Raw genomic sequence first — 21207 nt, 5'->3', positions numbered from 1 at the left:
TCCATCTTTGGTCTTCGATCTAGGTCTAAATGAGATATTGTAGCGCCTCATTTCCTAGCGTATCCGAACCGACTCACAATTAGATAGCCTACGGGGGTTTGCGAGCACAGAGCTTTGGAGCCTCTTCGCCATGGGGGGCCGGTTGACAGAGGCTTAAAAGTGAGGCTGAAGTTTTCGAATAAAGTTTTTCCTTCGACTGCAGTTACCGACTCCGTGTCGTAATTTTAGCGCTGCTTGTAGCATACCGCTACAATTGGTGACCCCGACGGTCCAAACGATTTTTGGACCAGAAATGACCTACGCCGCCTCTGTTCATGCGGTTTCGTTGAAACTGCCGGGTTTCTGGACACAGCGCCCGGACCTATGGTTCCAGCAAGCCGAAGCCCAATTCCACGTTCGCCGGATCACCTCAGAAGACACCCGCTACTACTACGTGGTGGGCTCCCTCGACCAGGACACAGCTGCCCAGGTCGCGGAGTTCGTACAGTCGCCCCCGGCAGACGGCAAGTACACGGAATTCAAAGCCCTGCTCCTCAGGACTTTCGGACTCTCACGGCGCGAGCGGGCTGCCCGTTTACTGCACCTGGATGGCTTGGGCGACAGACCTCCATCGGCTTTAATGAATGAGATGTTGTCTCTGGCCGAGGGACACACAGGCCTCATGTTTGAGCAGGCATTCCTGGAGCAGCTGCCCGAGGACATACGCCTGCTGCTGTCCGACGCGGATTTCAGTGACCCCCGGAAGGTGGCAGCCCGGGCGGACTTGCTGTGGAACGCCAAAAAGGTGAGCGGGGCGTCCATCGCACAGATCTCCCAGTCACGCTCCCAGCAGCAAACCAGTCCAGGCCCGGCCGCAGAGCCCACTAACCCCCGGCCCAATGACCACTGGTGCTTCTACCACCAGCGGTGGGGCGCAGAAGCCCGCCGTTGCCGCCCGCCCTGCAAGTTCCCGGGAAACGCCAGGGCCAGCCGCCGCTGATGGCTACGGCGGCTGGCCATCGGGATAGCCTCCTGTATGTGTGGGATAGAAGGTCGGGACGCCGGTTTTTGGTCGATACTGGGGCTGAGATCAGCGTTTTACCTCCGACGAGTTACGACACCCGCAGCAGGGCACCGGGTCCCCCCCTGAGGGCCGCGAATGGCAGCACAGTAAGGACCTATGGCACCCGTCAGGTGCAGCTACTGTTCGGCCCCAGCCAGTTCACGTGGGACTTCACACTGGCCGCCGTAGCCCAACCGCTTCTGGGTGCGGATTTTTTGCGAGCTCACAGCCTGCTGGTTGACCTGCCCAGGAAGAGACTGGTACACGCCGAGACCTTTCAGACGTTCTCCCTGGGCGCGGCCCAGTTGCCAGCCCCTCACCTCGGCTCCATCACGCTGTCCGACAACGACTTCACCAGGGTCCTGGCGGAGTTCCCATCGGTTCTGGCACCGCAGTTCACAGCAGCCATGCCCAGGCACGGCGTACAGCACCACATCCCGACACAGGGACCACCCCTCCATGCCCGTGCTCGGCGGCTTCCCCCGGACAAGCTCCGACTGGCGAAGGAGGAGTTCCAGAGAATGGAGGAATTGGGGATCATCCGGCGGTCCGACAGCCCCTGGGCTTCCCCCCTGCACATGGTGCCCAAAGCGACGGGGGGCTGGAGACCGTGCGGCGACTACCGCAGGCTGAACGAGGCTACCACACCGGACCGCTACCCTGTGCCGCACATTCAGGACTTTGCGGCAAACCTGCACGGCGCCCGGATCTTCTCCAAGGTCGACCTTGTCCGAGGGTACCATCAAATCCCGATGCATCCTGACGACGTCCCCAAAACGGCTCTCATCACCCCGTTTGGCCTCTTCGAGTTCCTCCGCATGCCGTTCGGCCTGAAGAATGCCGCACAGACGTTCCAGCGGTTAATGGACGCGGTGGGACGGGACCTGGACTTCGCGTTCATCTATTTGGATGACATCCTCATAGCCAGCGGCAGTCGTCAGGAGCATCTGTCCCACCTCCGTCAACTCTGCACCCGACTGAGTGAGTACGGTCTTACAATCAACCCTGCCAAATGCCAGTTCGGACTTGATTCCATTGACTTCCTGGGCCACAGGATTACTAAAGACGGGGCAGCCCCTCTGCCCGCTAAGGTAGATGCGGTCCGCCACTTCCCCCGACCCACCACGATCAAAGGCCTTCAGGAATTCGTAGGTATGGTCAATTTCTACCGCCGCTTCCTCCCTTCAGCTGCCCGGATCATGCGCCCCCTGTTCGCCCTGATGTCGGGTCCGAGCAAGGACATTACCTGGGACGAGGAATCCGCCGCCGCTTTCGTTCAAACGAAGGAAGCTTTGGCTGACGCCGCAATGCTAGTACATCCCAGAATGGACACCCCTACCGCCCTCACAGTGGACGCATCAAACACGGCAGTCGGTGGGGTGCTGGAGCAGCTCATCGCAGGTCGCTGGCAACCCCTGGCGTTTTTCAGCAAACACCTGCGGCCACCCGAGCTCAAGTACAGTGCTTTTGACCGGGAACTGTTGGCGCTCTACCTGGCAATCCGGCATTTCAGGTACTTCCTAGAAGGTCGGCCCTTCACCGCGTTCACGGACCACAAACCGCTTACCTTTGCGTTTACGAAAGCATCCGACCCCTGGTCATCCCGCCAGCAACGCCACCTGTCCTACATCTCTGAATACACAACGGATGTCCGGCACGTCTCGGGTAAGGACAATGTCGTGGCGGATGCGCTCTCTCGCCCTACCGTTCATGCCCTTTCCCAAGGGGTAGACTTTGAGGCACTGGCAGAGGCACAGCAGGTAGATGAGGAGATTCCGAGTTACAGGACTGCAGTCTCTGGTTTGCAGCTCCAGGACCTCCCCGTGGGCCCAGGTGAGAGGACCCTACTCTGTGACGTCGCCACCGACCAGCCCCGTCCAGTCGTCCCCGCAGCCTGGCGGCGACGTGTTTTCGACTCCATTCATAACTTGGCGCATCCCTCCATCCGGACAACTGTCCGGCTGGTTTCCAGCAGGTTCGTTTGGCACGGTCTCCGCAAACAGGTCAGTGAATGGGCCAGAACGTGCATGCACTGCCAGACGGCCAAGGTTCAGCGGCACACCAAAGCCCCACCGCAGCAGTTCCATCCCGCCCACCGGCGTTTCGACCACATTCATGTGGATATCGTGGGCCCCCTGCCAGTGTCGCGCGGAGCGCGTTACCTCCTGACTATCGTGGACCGGTTCACAAGATGGCCAGAGGCGGTCCCGCTCACCGACACCACCTCCGAATCTTGCGCCCGAGCCCTGCTCGCCACCTGGATATCCCGCTTTGGTGTACCAGCCCACATTACCTCCGACAGAGGCGCCCAGTTCACCTCCAGCCTGTGGTCAGCTATGGCCAGCCTTTTGGGGACTCAGCTGCACCACACCACTGCCTACCACCCACAGTCGAACGGGCTAGTGGAGCGTTTCCACCGTCACCTGAAGTCGGCCCTCATGGCCCGCCTGCGAGGAGCCAACTGGGCGGACGAGCTTCCCTGGGTCCTTCTCGGCATCCGCACAGCGCCCAAGGACGACCTGCACGCCTCGTCGGCCGAGTTGGTATACGGCGCGCCCCTGGCCGTCCCCGGGGAGTTCCTACCAGCCCCGAGGGGGCAAGAGGAAGAACCCGCTGCAGTCCTGGGCAGACTTCGCGAGAAGCTCGGTAACCTGGCCCCCATACCCACTTCACAGCATGGGCGGCACCCGACCTGCGTACCCAAAGACCTACGGAACTGTAAGTTTGTGTTTGTACGAAGGGGCGGGCATCGGCCACCGCTGCAGCGGCCATACGAGGGGCCGTTTACGGTGCTCCGGAACAACGGGTCCACGTTCGTGCTGGACGTTGGGGGGAAGGAGGAGGTTTTCACGGTGGACCGCCTCAAGCCGGCCCATGTGGACCTGGCGCAACCGGCCGAGTTTCCGGCGCCTCGGCGCAGAGGCCGACCTCCCAAGCAGGTTCTGGCCCAGGCTGTGGACATTGGGGGGTGTATCGCCGGTTCTGGGGGGGGGTTATGTAGCGCCTCATTTCCTAGCGTATCCGAACCGACTCACAATTAGATAGCCTACGGGGGTTTGCGAGCACAGAGCTTTGGAGCCTCTTCGCCATGGGGGGCCGGTTGACAGAGGCTTAAAAGTGAGGCTGAAGTTTTCGAATAAAGTTTTTACTTCGACTGCAGTTACCGACTCCGTGTCGTAATTTTAGCGCTGCTTGTAGCATACCGCTACAATATCATTGTGTCACTTCAATATAGCTTTATATTGTCAGGAATCAGTATTAGGCTTGTGTATATTGATTTTGCACATTCATGGTCATTGCATTCAATAGTGTAAAGTCTTTTTTAAAAAAAAGTTGCAACCAAAACACTATTATCACTTTCATGGTTCCCTGCAGTAATATCTGTTTGAAGGGCTTTCAGAGCCAACTTTTCCCTTCCATGTACAGTAATAAAAGGAGTTACACTGTGGTTTTTCCCCACAGAACCTTAGCATTATTTGCAGTGGGTTTCAATTCTTCCCTCAGTATATACACCTGCAGCTTCGGCTGTGCCTGTTAGCAGTATTTCCTTACAGACATCTCCCTGTACTAGAAGACCAATGAGTTTCAGGTAGACCAAAGAACATCCTTCACTGAGTTGATGACCTTCCAGCAGTATCTGATGTCTGTCTCAGTGTGTATCGCCAGAGACAGCCCGAGATCAGAGCTCCTCGTTTCACAGCTGCTGGGGATGAACTGAGTCACGGACACTTTTGTATCAGTCTCCACACACTCTTAGCAAATCCATATTCTACAAGGAGATGGGTGATCGTTTCCTCTCTACTGCAGCTATCCTGAGGGCAATATGCATAAAGAAAGAAAGATTAGCTTTGTTTATCACACATATATTGAAACATTCAGTGAAATGTTTTGGGTCAAATCAAATCAATGAGGATTGTGCTGGGCAGCATGTAAGCGTGGCCACAGTTCCAGTGCCACTTAGCAGGCCCACAACTCACAAACCCTAACTGTATGTCTTCGGAATGTGGGAGGAAACCAGAGCACCTGGGGAGAACGTACAAACTCCTCACAGACCTCAGTGGGAATTGAACCCTATTATTATAACTGTAAAGGATTGCACTAACTGCTATGCCACATTGGGGGCAATATGTGCTCTGTAGAGGAAAGCTCTAACTGGAAGGGCACCTCTCACTGTCAGCCAAGTGAGATCTTCATGCTTGTATGTCAGATCTGGCAATGATACATTCTGCCATGTGGTTTGGACTGTATGCTCCATCAGCAAAATCACAGAATCCATAGTGTGCCTGTCCTGTGGTTTCTGCAGTCCACACTAACCACTGCCTGATATTTTTGTGGTCAGAGGTGTTTACTTGGAAGTACTCTTCTACAAAGGATCGGTAGTGCAGCAGTGAAACACCTTCTGCAACACCAGGGACAAGTTAAGCCTTTAGTATGCAATGATTGAAAGGGAAAGGCAGAGACTGTAAAGTTAGGCAGAATGTTGGCAGATGGAACTTAGTCCAGACAAATGTGAAGTGAGGCCGACGTACAGCAAACAGCTGGAACCTGAGAAGTTACGTAGGTGGATAGGAAAAGTGAAGAAGGCAATTGGCATGCTGGCCTTCAGACAGTGGTATTGATGATAAGCGTTGAGACATCATACTGCAACTGGTTAGGGCACATTTGAAATATTCTGTAGTTCTAATGACCACACCATAAAAAGGATATGGTAATACCTGAAGATAGATACTTTATTGATCCCAAAGGAAATTACAGCATCACAGTAGCATTGCAAGTGCACAAAAACCAAGTTACCTCAAACAGTTAACAAGGAGATGGTCATCACTTCCCCGGCTATAGGTTGACTCATTATAGAGCCTAATGGCTGAGGGTAGGGATGACCTCATATATAGTGCTCTTTGAAGCAGTGCAGTTATCTTGGTCTGTTACTAAAAGTGATCTCAGTTCAGGCAAGGTGGCATGCAGAGGGTGAGAAACATTGTCCAGAATTGCCAGGATTTTCCGTAGTGTCCTTTGTTCTACCACAGCCTCAGTGTGTCCAGTTTGACTCCTATAACAGAGCCAGCCTTTCTGATTTGTTTATTGAGCCTGTTGGCATCACCCCTGTTGATGCCATTGCTCCAGCACACCATCGCTTAGAAGATTGTACTGGCAACGACAGACTGGTAGAACATGTGAAGGAGAGGCCTACATGCTCCAAAGGACCTCAGTCTCATCAGGAAATAGAATTGATTCTGGGCCTTGTACATGTGTTGGTGCTTCACTTTTGTCATCCAGGAGGGCAGCAGAGATTTACTGGGATGTTGCCTGGAGTGGAGAACTTTAGTTATACTTGTAAAGACTGAGATTAGTTTAACCGGAATGCAAGAGACTAAGAGGTGACCTTATGGAGGTTTATAAAATTGAGGGGCAAGGATAGGGTAGACATTCACAGTCTTTTTCCATGGTTAGGGGAGTCTAAAAGAAGAGGGCACAGGTGTAAGGTGAGAGGTTCAAGATTATTTCATGTCATTTCCTGTATACAAGTGGAAGGAGAACAAAATAATTTTTACACTGGATCCAGTGCAGAACACAATTCGTCAAGTGCCTGCTTGATATCGCCCTTTGGCAGTATGTAAACTGCTCAGGATCATGGAGGAGAACTCTCTAGGTAAGTAGTACAGTTGGCACTTAATCATTGGATGTTCCAAGCTGGGGGCATAAGAGTATGACAAAACCATCTCATCTGAGCACCAAGAAGAGTTTATCATAAAACACAGACTGCTTTCTCCCCCCCCCACCACAAGTTTTTGCCTTCTTTGAATCAGCAGTTCAGTCCATCCAGTGTATTGTGAAGCCCTATGCTCTTAATGATGAATCCAGCTTGTCCAGAGTCAAGCTTGTCACAGCCATGTCACCGTGAAGCAGAGAATACTGCCATCACTCCACTACAGCAATCTTACTCTTAGGTCCTCAGTCTTGTTCTTTATCAACTGTACATTTACATGAAGAGGGTTTCGGGGAATCCTGTTTTAAGGTTGTTGACTGTGGAGTATAGTTCGTTGAGTTCCAAAAAATGTTCCAGCTTGGCAGGCATGGCACCAACTTAAAGGAAGTTTCATATCCTGACGTCCGGACGTTTTAGTCTGGCTTGGGGTCTTCTCTTCTCCCTCTCTCCGGTCTTGGTGATCTATCTTCATGTGCTTAAAGGTGTCATAACTGCATTCCTGAGAGTTACGTCCACTGAGTCCTTCAGAAGATTGTAAAATCAGGAATTGGTTAAGACGGTTCAAAAGTGTTTTACTTAAAGGGAAAATACAGGCTCCAGATTTCATAAAAGTCGTTCAGAAGAAGTGTATTTGGTAGTTTTGTAAGCTGACTGCAAAGCATCACTGTGATTCACCAGTGCCATCACCTTTTTATTAGTTACCAGAATGATAGTGATCTTAAAGCAAGTGGGAACCGTGGATTGAAGCAAGCAGTGATGAAAAATGTCTGCATCTACCCCCACTAGTTAATCAGCATGTGATCTGTGGACACCAGGACATTAGCTGGGGTCAGATGCTTTCTGCAGGTTCACTCTGTTGAATTCTGATCTTGTGTCTGCAACAGTGACTGTTGGTTCAGGTGCTTTGAAGACTGGTGGGGAGGGCTATGACTTTCCCATCATTTTCTGTGCAAATCATGCAAATCAAGCTCAATGGGAAGAGATGTGCTGTTGTTGGCGATGCTGTTCTGAGCCCTGCCACAACTGACGGCTTTTGGCATCTTTGTTAGCTTTACATTTCAATTCCTTGTAAAAAATCAGTGTCATTTTATCTAATTGCCAGAGTCATAGACTACAGTAGGGAGTCGACCTGGCTCATCCATGGTTTCCTGTTTGGTATACAGTCCTTGACTTACTTGCTGAGTGATATTTGCTGAGTCTGTGATAGTGGTGACATCTAGGCTTGTTGCTGAGACTTAAAACGTGGACAATCTGCTGACTCAAAGCAATTGTGTCAAAGATAATCTATTTCCTCAGACCAGTACTCAACAATATTAAGCTTCTTTTTGTATGCAGGGGGGAAAGAGCACAGCCTGGTGTCAGATTTACCAAAGTGTGGGAGGGGTATAACTGGAATGTGTTATTGATGGTTTTGTACCATTGCTCAAATCTGTTTGAGCCACTGGTGGGACAAGAGATATGCTGATAGTATTTTGGTAAGGTAATGTTTGAAGTTGCCTGGTTGAATTCATCAGCAATAATGAAGAGGGCTTCAGGAATCCCGTTTAAGGTTGTTGACCATGGAATACATTTCACAGAGTTCCCAAAATGTTACAGCTTCTCAGGCACGGCACCAACTTTCTACTACATCATCAACCACTGTATGGCCCTTGACGGAATGTTTGCCGGCAGTAGGATTTTTTGTCATTGTTTTCCTGATATTTTCAAGAGCAGCAAACTACTGAAAAGATATACACAGAAAATGCTGGTGGAACGCAGAGGGTCTCTTCCCGAAACATCGACATTGCTTCTTCCTATAGATACTTCCTGGCCTGCTGCATTCCACCAGCATTTTGTGTGTGTTGCTTGAGTTTCCAGCATCTGCAGATTTGCTCGTGTTTACCGAAAAGATATGACTGCTTTATGGTAATGTGGTAATTTTATTTTACTTATTATTTTTCTGTGCTAGGTTATGTATTGCATTAAATTGCTGCTGCTAAGTTAACAAATTCCTTGTCACATGCTGGTGATAATAAACCTGATTCTGATTCTGATGAAGGATAATGAAAACAGAAATAAGAAGACTATATTCATGCTTTCCTGTTTTGTCCAGAGTGGAAAATATTTGCACAGGAAAATGTTTGTCAGCTATTGCTGAAATCTTGAAAAGGCATATAAGAAATTCCAGGGCCTTGTGATTCTGGAGATGTATGCTGTCATTCAGTCATGCTGACACAAAACACTCAGTAATAAATTGCTTCACTTTTAATAGTCTACTACTAAAATATTCTCTTTTTCTCAGGTGAGCGATTTATCATTCCATGATTCTTTGGCAACTTTTATTGCTATTTTAATAGCTAGACAATGCTTGCTGCTGGAGGATTTGATTCGTTGTGTGGCAATCCCTTCACTCCTTAATGCAGGTAAATATTTTAGAGTCACTGCTTTTAGAAGTGCAAGAATGATGATAGTACTGTACAAAAGTCTTAAGCAGGTATATATAGCAAGAGTGCCTAAAACTTTTGCACAGTACTGTATATTTATGTTTTTATTGGAAATATAGAATTAAGAATGTACAGCGGCACTATGCTTTCTTTTGCTCATGTGCATGGAGTCTTTACAGAACAGACTGAGAATATTTAACTTCCGAGCCTTTAATAACAAATTGAAAGTGTAATATGGTTAGTCCCCTGCCTCAGCTCCTTTTCCTCTATCCTTTGTTTTCCTCTTGCCAGCAGCAATTGAATCTGATTCCATTATTCTTTCTGGATCAAGAAAACTTTAAATTATATCATCCTTGCTACTTTTGCCAGTTACTATATCTTAATCAGTGTTGTTTGGTCTGATGTCAGAAAGAACCACTTCTCTGTAATTACTTTGTCTTGACCCTTCTGAAATTTGAAAATCTTTATTGAGTCACAACTAGAGCTTTTCTGTTTGAAGGAAAACAATCTCAGACTTTTATATCTATTCATAAAATAGAAGTTCCCTTATTTACAGCTTTCTAGCAGTTTTGCATCCTCCTAATAGAGTGATGATAAGAATTGGGTATAATAGAGGCAACTCAACCAATATTTTATTGAGGTTTAACAAAGCTTACTTTTGTGCATCCATTCCTGTTTTTTTATGTCTACCGCACTGCTTTCAAAGATTTGAACTCATTCAAACTTGGGACTTTCTCAGAATTATGTCTATATTATGTTGTCTTTCCATGTTCTTCCTACCAAGCTGCATTTCTTTCTTTGTACTTTAAATTTAAGGAAAGCTACTCCATTATTTTGCTTGTTACCCTAATCTATCACTATCCTCATTACTACATTTTTTTATCCTGTGTAGATTTTGAAATGATGTCTTGTATGCTCAATTATTAACACAATATATATCAAGAAAAGTATTTAAATTATTGACTCAGAATACTACAGCGTGCCTTCCTGCAGCTCTAAAAGCAGTATTTTTTCATGGATCTGACCCTAAGCCCTTTGACTCCATGTAAAACTTTCAACTGTAGTTTTCTCTTTAATCCTCCTGAATTATCAAAAATTCAATTAAGTTAGCTATGCATGATTTGCTTTTCAGCAGTTCTGTGTTATTACTTTACCTTGACCCTTTTGTAATCTGAACACCAGAAATCTTTCCCAGAACAGGTTGCTATGGAACACTGATCAGTGACCTCCCAAGTAGAGTATGCTCCATTAACAAGTTGTTGTCATGTTTTCTAAAAGTAGAAATCACGTTTCAATATATCATTTCTGTTTCAGCATGCAGTGAGCAAGATTCAGAACCAGGTGCTCGTCTAACATGCCGAATCCTCCTTCATTTGTTTAGGACACCACAACTGAACCCTTGTCACCAGGACAGCAGTAAGTAATGATTTTTAATCAGTAGAAATGCTCATGTCGGATCTTGATGTTTTTGCGATCCAAAGAAATGAGGCATAAAGCTTGTTTACAATTGTTTTATTTACTGTTAAAAAAGCGAAGGAGGAGAGGAAATAAGCCGAAGCACGGTGAGAGACAAATTAAAGAGAAAGATTAAAAGTAGTGTGGTTTTCTCATAATGTACTACAGATAACAGAAATTTCACTGATAGCAATTAACCAATTAAGTAGCTAGATTTAAGTATTGTGACATCTGCCACTGAAACCAAGAAATTTCCAGAAAAATACAGAGGTAACTGTAACCAAAAGTGGAATTGTGTAGTAGTCTTCATGAGTTTGTGGACCATCTGGAAATCTGGTAGTCAAGGAGAAAATGATGTTCCAAAATGCACGTGTGTGTATGTGCGTGTGTGTGTGTGTTTGTGCTCCTGGACCTGATGGTAGTAATGTGAAGAACGCATGACTTGGCAGGTATGGGGCCTTAATGATAGATACTGCCTTTCTGAGTGAGGCACCACCTTTTAAAGGTATAATCGATGGTAGTGAGGCTTGTGCTCTTCATGGAACTGACAGGGTCTTTAACCCTCCCATGTTGATGCCCAGGAGCTTGAAGCTGCTCAACTCGGAGACCCCTGCTATCCCCGCAATTAGGACTGCTCTGTGTTCTCCCACTTTCCCCTTCCTGAAGTCCACCAGCACCAGCCTTTCTTTCATTTCCTTATTCCTAACCCCTTCCCTCTCTTTGCAACACCCCCCCCCCCCCCCCCCCATAGGTGGTATGTTGGAAAATTCATTACTGAGTTATTTGGCTATCCTTTTAAAAGATTGATGAGGATGGAGGATAGCAAATCAGATTATCAATGTCAAAAATAGTTTAAATCCTTCTGACTCTGAATGATATTGTTTTCTCATTCCAGATAAACCAACTGTAGGGATTCGTTCATCATGTGATAGGCATCTCCTGGCAGCATCACAGAACAGCATTGTTGTTGGAGCAGTTTTTGCTGTCCTCAAGGCCATCTTTATGTTGGGTAAGTGTGTTATTATATTTTCTGCAGATTACTTCTTTTTTAAGCCAGAAGGGCTTCTCTTGTGGTTTGAATTCATTTAGTTCAAGACTGAAATATGATGACCAGACTTGCGCTTACTGAAGACATCTCATGGTATCCTTTTTCTCTATAAGTTAAAAAGTTAAAAGCTGTATTAAGTGGTTTGATTAACATGGCTAATATTAAATCGCTGCTTTGTTTTACATTACAGAAAAAAATGGAGAAAGCATCTAAGTGAAATGTACTCGGATTTTACTTGAACCTTGGAATGAAGCCAACAGCTTTTTAGAAAATGATTAAGAAAATTTTCTGTCCATATATTTCAATGGAAGCATTGATTTTACTGTACAAGTTGTCTTTATATACAAAACACTTCTTAGTAGAACAGGATGTTGGAAAATGCCACTAGTATTCTTTAAGGAAATGAAAGGCTGGTGCTGGTGATAAAAGTGAATGAAGTATTTGGTGGCTTGGGAATGTAACCCTTAGCTGAGAAAAGAGAATACATTGGATAACTATATCCTACAAAGGAGCTGATAATTTTGGAGACTTCCGAATTAATTGATCTTGTTTTTTTCATTGCAGGTGATGCTGAATTGAAAGGGTCTGGATTCTCACATTCTGGTGGGATGGAGGAGCTCCCTGAAGATGAGATAGGAGTGAAAAAATCTGGTGGTCGGGCTGTTTCTATTGAAACCGCCAGTTTAGATGCTTATGCTAAATATGTGTTAAAGAATATTTGTCAGCAGGTAAGGGAATATTAAATCTAGAACAATAGTTCAGTGGGTTCACAGGAATTAAACTGCTTTGTGTTTATGCAAGGATTTGGAAACATTTTCTACATGTTGAGCCTAACTGTACTGATGTTTGAAGAAATTTTTAATCCTTGGCTGAATCATCCAGATGCATTTGCTGAGACTAAACTGTTTAAGTTTAATTATTTCCAGTCGAGTAGATTTAGCAGATTTCCATTAGATGCTTCACCAGGTTTCTTCAGTCAAAATTAGATACTGAATAAAAGAGTGTGAGTGACCAGAAACTTTGTTAAAGGTGGATCTTTTAAGGAGTATATTAAGGCAGAACTATGTAAAGAAAAGGTCATATTTAAAGATGAAATCTTAAGATGTCACTGCTAAGCCCCTGATTAAAAGGGTAATTCCCAGTGGTAGGAAGTCTTGAGCTGTTCTACAGCTGCAAAACAACACGTTTCACAACTTAAGTCAGTGATGTGATTATGATTTAGAATTTTCTTTTAAATTTACCTTTTCAGTCAAGTGTTTGATCACCTGGCCTAATACCCCTTAACTGACTACTTATTTTTTTTTGGATGAAGCTCTTGTTTGTTAAAAGTGATGTATCAAAGTACATATTTCCCTATCAGTTGTAAAAGTCACTAACTGCACATTTAAAAGGCACCTTTGAAATCAGAATGAATTTGTCAAATTGTACAGTTGCAATTACCTGGTGTTCTGCAATAATTACTTCTAAAGTGTGGTCTGATCTTCATCTAAGTCACAATAATAGACAAATGCAATCTGCCTAAACTAATAATACACAAACAATTGTACTTTTCATGTCATTATTGAACATATTGTTTAATCATTCATAGTCCAGGCTGAAAAAAGTATATGAATCCTTGTATTTAATAACTGGTAGAACCTCCTTTAGCAGCAATAATCCCCATCAATATTTTTCTGTAACTGCTGATCAGACTTGCAAAATGATGAGAAGGAATTTTAGACCATTCCTAGATAAAAACTGTTTCAGTTCATCAATATTTCTGGGGTACCTTGCATGAACAGCTCTCTTCAAGTCATGCCGCAGCATCTCAATCAGGTTAAAGTCTGGATTCTGATCTGGCCATTCCAAAACACGAGTTTTCTTCTTTTTAAACCATTCTGTTGTTGATTTACTCATGTTTCAGATTGTTGCAAAATCCAACTTCCATTAAACCTCAAGTGATGGACCTCTACCCTGACATTCTCCTGTAATAAGTCTTGATACAATTTTGAATTCATTGTCCTTCAGTGATTGCAAGCTGTCCAGACCCTGAGGCAGTAAAGGAGCCCCAAATCATGATGATCCTTTCAACATGCTTCACTGTTGGGATGAGGTCTTGGTGTTGCTGTGCAGTGCACTTTTTCCTCCAAACATAGCAGTGTGCATTTCTGCCAGAAAGTTCAAATTTTAAACAATCTGTCTTCATTACGTTGTCCCAGAAGCATTGTGGAACATTCAGGTGGTCTTTTGCAAACTTGAGACAGGCAGCAATGTTTTTTTTTGGAGAGCGGTGGTTTCCTCTGTGGTGTCCTTCCATGAACACCATTTTTGTTCAGTGTTTTTTCTACAGTGGACACATGAACAGAGACTTTAACAAGTTCTCGAGATTTCTGCCGGTCTTTTGCTCTTACCTTGGGTTCTTTCTCACCTCCTTCAGCATTTGCACGTGTGCTCTTGGTGTGATCTTCGCAGGATGCCCACACCTAGGGGAAGTAGCAACAGTACTGAATTTCTTCCATTTGCAGTCAATTTCTCTTACTGTGAACGGATGAACACTCAGGTCTTTAGAAATGTGTTTGTAGCCTTTTCCAGCTTCATCCATCTCTACAATTCTTCTTCTAAGGTCCTGTAAAAGTTGTTTTGATTGAGAGGCATGGTGCACATAAAGGGATCTTTCTTGAGAAGAGGAGGTTCTGTCAGTATCCTGACTTTGTGTGTCTTTTTATCTATATGGCAGGCCATATCCACAACCCACACCTCCAATCTCATCTCATTAATTGGAGCACCTGACTCAAGATTGCTTTTATAGAAGGCATTCCCCAGAGGTTCACATACTTTTTTGAACCTAGACTGTGATTGTTTAAATTGTGTACTCAGTATTGATGAAAGTACAATTGTTTGTGTGTTATTAGTTTAGGCAGATTGTGTTTGTCTATTATTGTGACTTAGATGAAGATCAAACCGTATGTTATAAGTAATTAATGCAGAAAACCAGATAATTGCAGAGGGTTCACAAACTTTTTCTTGCAATTGTAGACTAAAGTTTCTTGACTATAATAATTATATTTTCAGTAGCTTAGTTGATCAACAACTGCAGTCACCCTAAGGTTTGCAATTCAATCAAGCTGTTTTTCAGGCACCCTGTTCTTTAAATATTCAAAGAATTTTTTTTGAACAAGTTTCGGTCATCTGAGCTTGTATCTTAGTTTGCGGTTTAATGATTTAATGTCATGCTTTAATTGATAGCTGTCAAGTGTAGTATAAATGTATACTGTATATGTATCTTATCTGTATAAAAAGGACTTGTTAACTTCAAGGGACACAATCTAATTCTGCAAGTAATACCATTTATTGTATTTTCTGTATTTGTATGAAACATTATATTTCTCCACAGGAGTGGGTCGGAGAGCGCTGTCTGAAGAGTTTGTGCGAGGATAGCAGTGCTTTGCAAGATCCAGTTCTAACAAATAAGCAAGCTCAACGACTCTTGCAGCTGATATGCTATCCACACCGGCAACTGGACAACGAGGAAGGAGACAACCCACAACGTCAGAGAATCAAACGGATCTTGCAGGTGAGATATTAGACAGGCTTTACATGGAATTATATTCGGTAAATAACAGAAATAGAATAAACAATAGAAGTTGTTTTGGTGTCTTCTAATTTTAAAGTAAGAGCTATTACAAATCAGTTGGCGATTGTAGTAGAATGGAGTTTATAATTTAAAAAAATAGTAACTCCACAGCTGAGGGCAATAGAAAATTAAATGCAGCTGAATTAGGCGGAAGGATGTACCAAGTCTAGTATGTTTTCTTCATAATGTTTTACTTAAACCTATCTGTAGAACATTCTCAGTCGTTAGCTTCAAGGTCTTTTGTTTCTTAAACTTGAAAGATTGTTTATTTCTTTATTTATTTTAGAATCTTGACCAGTGGACAATGAGACAGTCTTCACTGGAGTTGCAGCTTATGATTAAACAGAGTGTCACCAGTGTAAGTAAAGATATTACAATTTGAACAATTCTGGATTTGTACATGTCTTATGAAAAAAGGATAACGAGAGAGTGGGGGAAAGAGGGAGATTTGTGTGTGCATGTAATTAAACGTAATGGGTGCTTTTAATCTTGGAAACTTATTTTCCAACTAATTTTCATCTTTCTAGACTTGATCTCAAAATTGTTGTATCTGTTTGTGGTTTGGCTGTGGTGTGAGTACATGGACATGGCTGCCACCCCCTTAGTGTCCATGGTGCCTAGTGATCATTATGAAACAAAAATCAAAATGTATTAGAAATTTTGAACTTACATTAATATTAAGTAACAAGTAAATATGAAGGGAGAACACATTTAAATTTTGGTTGGGTTGTGTGAGGAGGCCAATTTGAAGAGATATTGAGTGCAGTGGAAGGAATATTTCATTGAAATAATAATTTAGAAATAGGACAGTTTATCACTGCATTGGCTGAGAGTCCTTGATACACTGTTGCTTTATTCAAAACAGTAAAAAAGTTATGTCCCTTATGTATCTTGATACTTTTATATCTGAAAATAAGCTAAATAGTAAATGGAAAAACATGCTCTACTGTTGACTGAACTTGTGTTTCAGGAAATGAACTCCTTACTTGAAAACATTGCTAAGGCCACTATTGAAGTGTTCCAGAAATCAGCTGAAATGAACTCATCTAATTTGAGCAGTAATGGAACTGTGAATTCAGTGATACCTGTCTCTGGCACTAGCAACACAAATGGAAATGCCAGCAAAATGAAACCACTGCTGAGGTGAGTTAGAAGTAGACTTAAACATATGAACACTAGAAATTTAAATTAAAGCACAAAATATACCATCAATTCTGAACGTAGTAAAGTAGAATATCAATGGGAAGGATGGACTTCATCAAACTTCATATCTGACTGGGGAATTTGCAGCCTTCAGGATGTAACATTAAATTCTACAGTTTCAGGTAACCAGCTTTTCTACACTGTAGCAGAACAAGCCAATTTGGAGTTAAGGCCATCAACTTATTGCATACTAAGCATTTTCCCACTCCATGGATGTTGTTTTACCTGCTAGGTGTTTCTAGCATCCTATTCTAAATCAATTGCAGTGTACTGTATCTACATTATAGAGTTGCTGTTTCTTAACCTTGCCCCTTTATTTATTTTTAGCTTTGTTTTACATCTCCTCCGGGCAGATCAGCCATTCTTAACAATCCTTCACTGTACTCTCCCAGCCAGCAGCAGTATCTCTTTTATTATTTCGTCTTTATTTGTCTCTATCTTTAAAAAGATCCATATTTTTTTCTTTCTAATACATTTGTTTTTTAACTACTAATAATTCTGATGGAAGATCTTGATTGAAATTGTAGTGCTGAAACCTGGGTAACTGTTCTTCCTGGGTTCACTGCTGCGTAGAGAATCATGGCAAACATTGCATACTTTCCTGACCTTGAATCAGGCACTTTCCAGTGGGTAATTACTAAATCTGATGCTCTGGTCATGCTTTTACCTTTTGTTATTGCCCTAGCATAGTTTGAAGACACATAGTATTTTTTACATGATACACCATCCAAAAGTAATCAAAGGATATTTTAATGGAAGAAATTTGAGTTAATTAATGGGAATTTTAGACTTAAAACACTGTACTGAAGAGGAAGATTTAGTTTTCACTTTACCATGTCAGTTACTGTGCTCAGCCAATTCCACACACTTCAAGAGAATACATGCAATGTTATGGCCAGCAGAACTTGGCTCAAAAAATGTTTAATATTGAGATTACTAAAGATATTGGATAATCAGGCTATAGTTGTGCATTGTATATTCCTTCTGTTCCATTTGTTTTCACTAACAGCTCATCAGAGCGGACAGGGGTCTGGCTCGTAGCACCGTTAATTGCAAAATTGCCAACATCAGTCCAAGGCCATGTGTTGAAAGCTGCTGGCGAGGAATTGGAAAAAGGACAACACCTTGGGTCATCCTCAAGAAAAGAGCGGGATCGGCAGAAGCAAAAGAGGCAAGTGTGGATTTAAGACTTTTTAGTGTGCAGCAACAACAATGCATTGTTTTGGTTTGGTGCTGTTCTAGCATGTAAATTTTCCATCATTGACTTACCAAGTGAGATTTATTCTGGTCTTAAGTCAGTACTTCTGAGATTTGATTACCCAGCAGTTTATCTTATTATAGCTAGTAATACAGGAGGCTCCATCAAAGAACGTAACACTAGCCCACATAACTGGCTTGTATATTTTTATCTGGATTGCAACCAAAAAAGGATGAAGGCTTTGTTCCTCAATTCTGGCTTATGGATATTGCTTGTATTCCATTATGTGTTGACTGTTTCCAGTTGCTCTTCATGTTTTGATATTGCCACCTTAATCTGAAAGTGTCTTTTTGGGAACGATATTCTTATATTGCTATTAGGTTGGGTGTTTTGAGATTTGAACCAACTAACTTAAATTACTATACATCTCATCTATTTGAACTATTTCTTCACCAATGTGTATTTTTGATTGTTATTATGGGGTCCACAGTATGATGGGATTCCTTCAAGATTGGAAACAAGGTATTTGATATTTTATACAGAGAACATCAGAATGCATACTTGTGCTACTCCATGTCTGCATCTTCCTTGTAGACCAAAACAGCTTGAAAGAAATTAATGCCTATTATTTCCTATTTTTTTTTGTGTTCTGCTAAACATTATGGGCATGCTATGCTAGTACTGGAATGTGTGGCAAATGTTGCAGGCTGTTGCAGGACACTGTTGGGTCTGTTATTACTTGTCATCTGTTATTGCTTGTCATAATGATCAAGATAATGGCAAATTTATCAATGGCACCAAGATTGGGGGTACAGTGGACAGAGAAGGTGGTGATCAAAAGTTGCAGCAGCATTCGGACCAGCTGAAAAAAGGCAGATGGAATTTAATACAGACAAGCGTAAGATGTTGCACTTTGGGAGGACAAACCAGGGTAGGACTTGCACAGTGAACAGTAGGGCACTGAGGAATGTGGTAGAACAGACGGATTTGAGATTCCAGATCCTTTGTTTCTTGAAAGTGGTGTCACAGCTAGTTAACGCCATAAACAAAGCTTTTGTCATATTTGCCTTCATAAATCAATGTATTAAGTACAGAGTTTGGGATATTCTATTGAAGTCATATAAGACATTGGTGAGGCCTAATATGGAGTATTGTGTTCAGTATTTGATCACATACTACAGGTAAGATAACAATAGGATTGAAAGAGTAGAGAGAAAATTTACAAAGGTGTTGCCAAGACTTGACCTGAGTTACAGGGAAAGGTTGAAAAGGTTAGGACTTTATTCCCTGGACCATAGGAACATGAGGGGAAATTTGATAGAGGTATACAAAGTTATGAGGGGCATAAATAGGATTTGTGCAAACAGGCTTTTTCTATTGAACTTGCATGAGGCTGGAACTAGAGGTCATGGGTTAAAGGTGAAATGTGAAACCGTTAAGAGGAGCATGAGGGGGAACTTCTTCACTCAGAGGGTGGTTAGAGTGTGGAACAGGTTGCCAGCAGAAGTGGTGAATGTGTGTTTGATTAAGAGATACTTGGATAAGTACACGAGTATGGAGGGCTATGGTTTGGGTGCAGGTCAAGAGGACTAAGCAGATTAAGAGGTCAGCATGGACTGGATGAGCTGAATGGCCTGTTCCTGTGATGCAGTACTTTATGCCTCTATGGTTCTCTGACATGTTTCACAATATGTTTCGGTGTACATATGATGAATAAATATGAATCTTTATCCAAATTTTCTTTGTTTCTTTGGCAGAGTTAACAATAGTTCAAAATTCTTTTGTTTCTTCAAAATTCCAGATGTATATCCAAAACACCCGTTCTTCATTGTGTTGAGTTTTAATGTCTTCTAACTGTAAGATTTCATATCTGTGCAGCTATCCTCAGATCTAACAATCTGTGAACTTTTGCGTCCTAGTTGTAGCAACATCTACTTATTCTTGCCTAATGCTCTTTCTCATTTTCTTCAATCTTGGAGGCTTTCTTTTTGCCCCTAATTCTTCATCTGTGGAGTTATTTAGAAAATATTTTACTGAAAAATTCCACTGGGTTTCTTCAGATAGCCTATAATTAAAAAAAGTCATAAAGACTTGATTATTCTGTTTAGTATGATTAACTTAACCTGATAACTGCAGTTAGAAACAATTGTGGGCAATAACATATTTCGTCTAATTTTTGCTTTTGTCTCCAGCATGTCTCTGCTAAGTCAACAGCCATTTCTTTCTTTGGTTTTGACGTGCCTTAAGGGGCAGGATGAACAAAGAGAGGGACTTCTCACGTCCCTTTATAGCCAAGTCCAACAGGTAAATAACCATTGGCTATATTATTTGCTGGTTTCGCATCAGTGTTTGGTAAGGTAATGTAACTTCTGAATCGCAGCCTTTCTTCAACATCATCTATCAACATGATCTGACTATGATCTCAAAGTAAGAATACTACCAACTTGATATCTATTGAGTCCTAAATAGGAATTCAGCTTCTATGTAGAAAAACAGTAGAAAACAGTAAAGCTTTTCTTAATGCAGTTCTGTTTTTGGTAGCCATATATATTCAGATTGAATAGAACTATAAAATTAGGTGCAGTTGGACTATAGATGAGTCTATAGATCAGTCTGTGTTGTTCTGTGCCAGACTGATCAGTTCAATGTAATTATTTCCTCAATGAATCAATGAAAAAGAGTTGATTTAGGTCCAAGATATTATACTCAGCTATTCACTCTTTTAGTGTAAATCTTGGATAACTAGAAGTGTAAAGTTTAGAACTTGAGAATGATAGACACAGGAAAGCAGGGGTGGTAATAGCTGGAAGCAAACATGGGGAGCAAGATGGAGTCAGGTGAGGGGAGGTTGAAGTCTGAGATAGCTGAAGATGGTGATAAGCAGGACCATAAAGGCTACTGGGGCTGGTATCTGATGAGTAAGGATGTTGCTAATAGTAATCATTAGAGGAGACATGAGGGACAAATGGAAGCAGTTGGAAGAGGATCACCTTGCTGGATGCCTCAAAAACTCAGTTGGTCATTAACTGCCTCACACAAAGTTATATGGACTGTCCTTTTATTCCAGTTACTCCTCCTCAGTCTACCAATTATCTACTGTTCCCTGTGTCACCTGTCACCCTATTCTCCTCTTTAAACTGTCCTTCTCTGTCTTATTTCAGCATTTCCTCCTAAAATGTTGACTATTTCTCTCCCCCAACCCCCATCATGTTCCCCCATAGATGCTGTTTGACCAACTGAATTCCTCCAGCAATTTGTGCTTTTGTTTTGCTGTAGAATATGTCTCTGCTTATGTTATGTTTCAAACACATAGTAAGAGATATGAACTTAAAATTTTTTCCTATTTTCTATGGAAGTTATAACAATTTGAGAATCTTGTCTGAGAACTGTTGCAGTTTCCTTCTAGCTGTGGTGATTATTAGCATTTTTGGAATTGGTGCACAAGTTCCAAAGACATCAGGTATCTTAAACAAGTAGCTATTTTAAAATTTAATTTAATTTCCATTTTTATTTAGTGT

At 42.9% G+C, this 21207-nt stretch overlaps 1 protein-coding gene across 2 annotated transcripts in view; it reads left to right on the top strand.

Annotated features, from left to right (window-relative positions):
* The window catches only part of med12 (mediator complex subunit 12), a 134806-nt gene that overhangs the window by 77287 nt on the left and 36312 nt on the right, over window positions 1–21207 (top strand). For both annotated transcript variants that reach the window (XM_059977036.1, XM_059977035.1), the window contains exons 23-31: window positions 9031–9151; window positions 10487–10588; window positions 11523–11636; window positions 12240–12403; window positions 15049–15228; window positions 15575–15646; window positions 16259–16431; window positions 17501–17662; window positions 19882–19993. In XM_059977036.1, the coding sequence (XP_059833019.1) occupies window positions 9031–9151; window positions 10487–10588; window positions 11523–11636; window positions 12240–12403; window positions 15049–15228; window positions 15575–15646; window positions 16259–16431; window positions 17501–17662; window positions 19882–19993 (1200 nt within the window). The remainder of the gene's footprint in view (window positions 1–9030; window positions 9152–10486; window positions 10589–11522; window positions 11637–12239; window positions 12404–15048; window positions 15229–15574; window positions 15647–16258; window positions 16432–17500; window positions 17663–19881; window positions 19994–21207) is intronic.

This window comes from Hypanus sabinus, chromosome 8, assembly GCF_030144855.1.
Source record: "Hypanus sabinus isolate sHypSab1 chromosome 8, sHypSab1.hap1, whole genome shotgun sequence".
Lineage (NCBI taxonomy): Eukaryota > Metazoa > Chordata > Chondrichthyes > Myliobatiformes > Dasyatidae > Hypanus > Hypanus sabinus.
The sequence above is the reverse complement of the archived record's forward strand: the minus strand, read 5'-3'. Positions and strand labels throughout refer to the sequence as shown.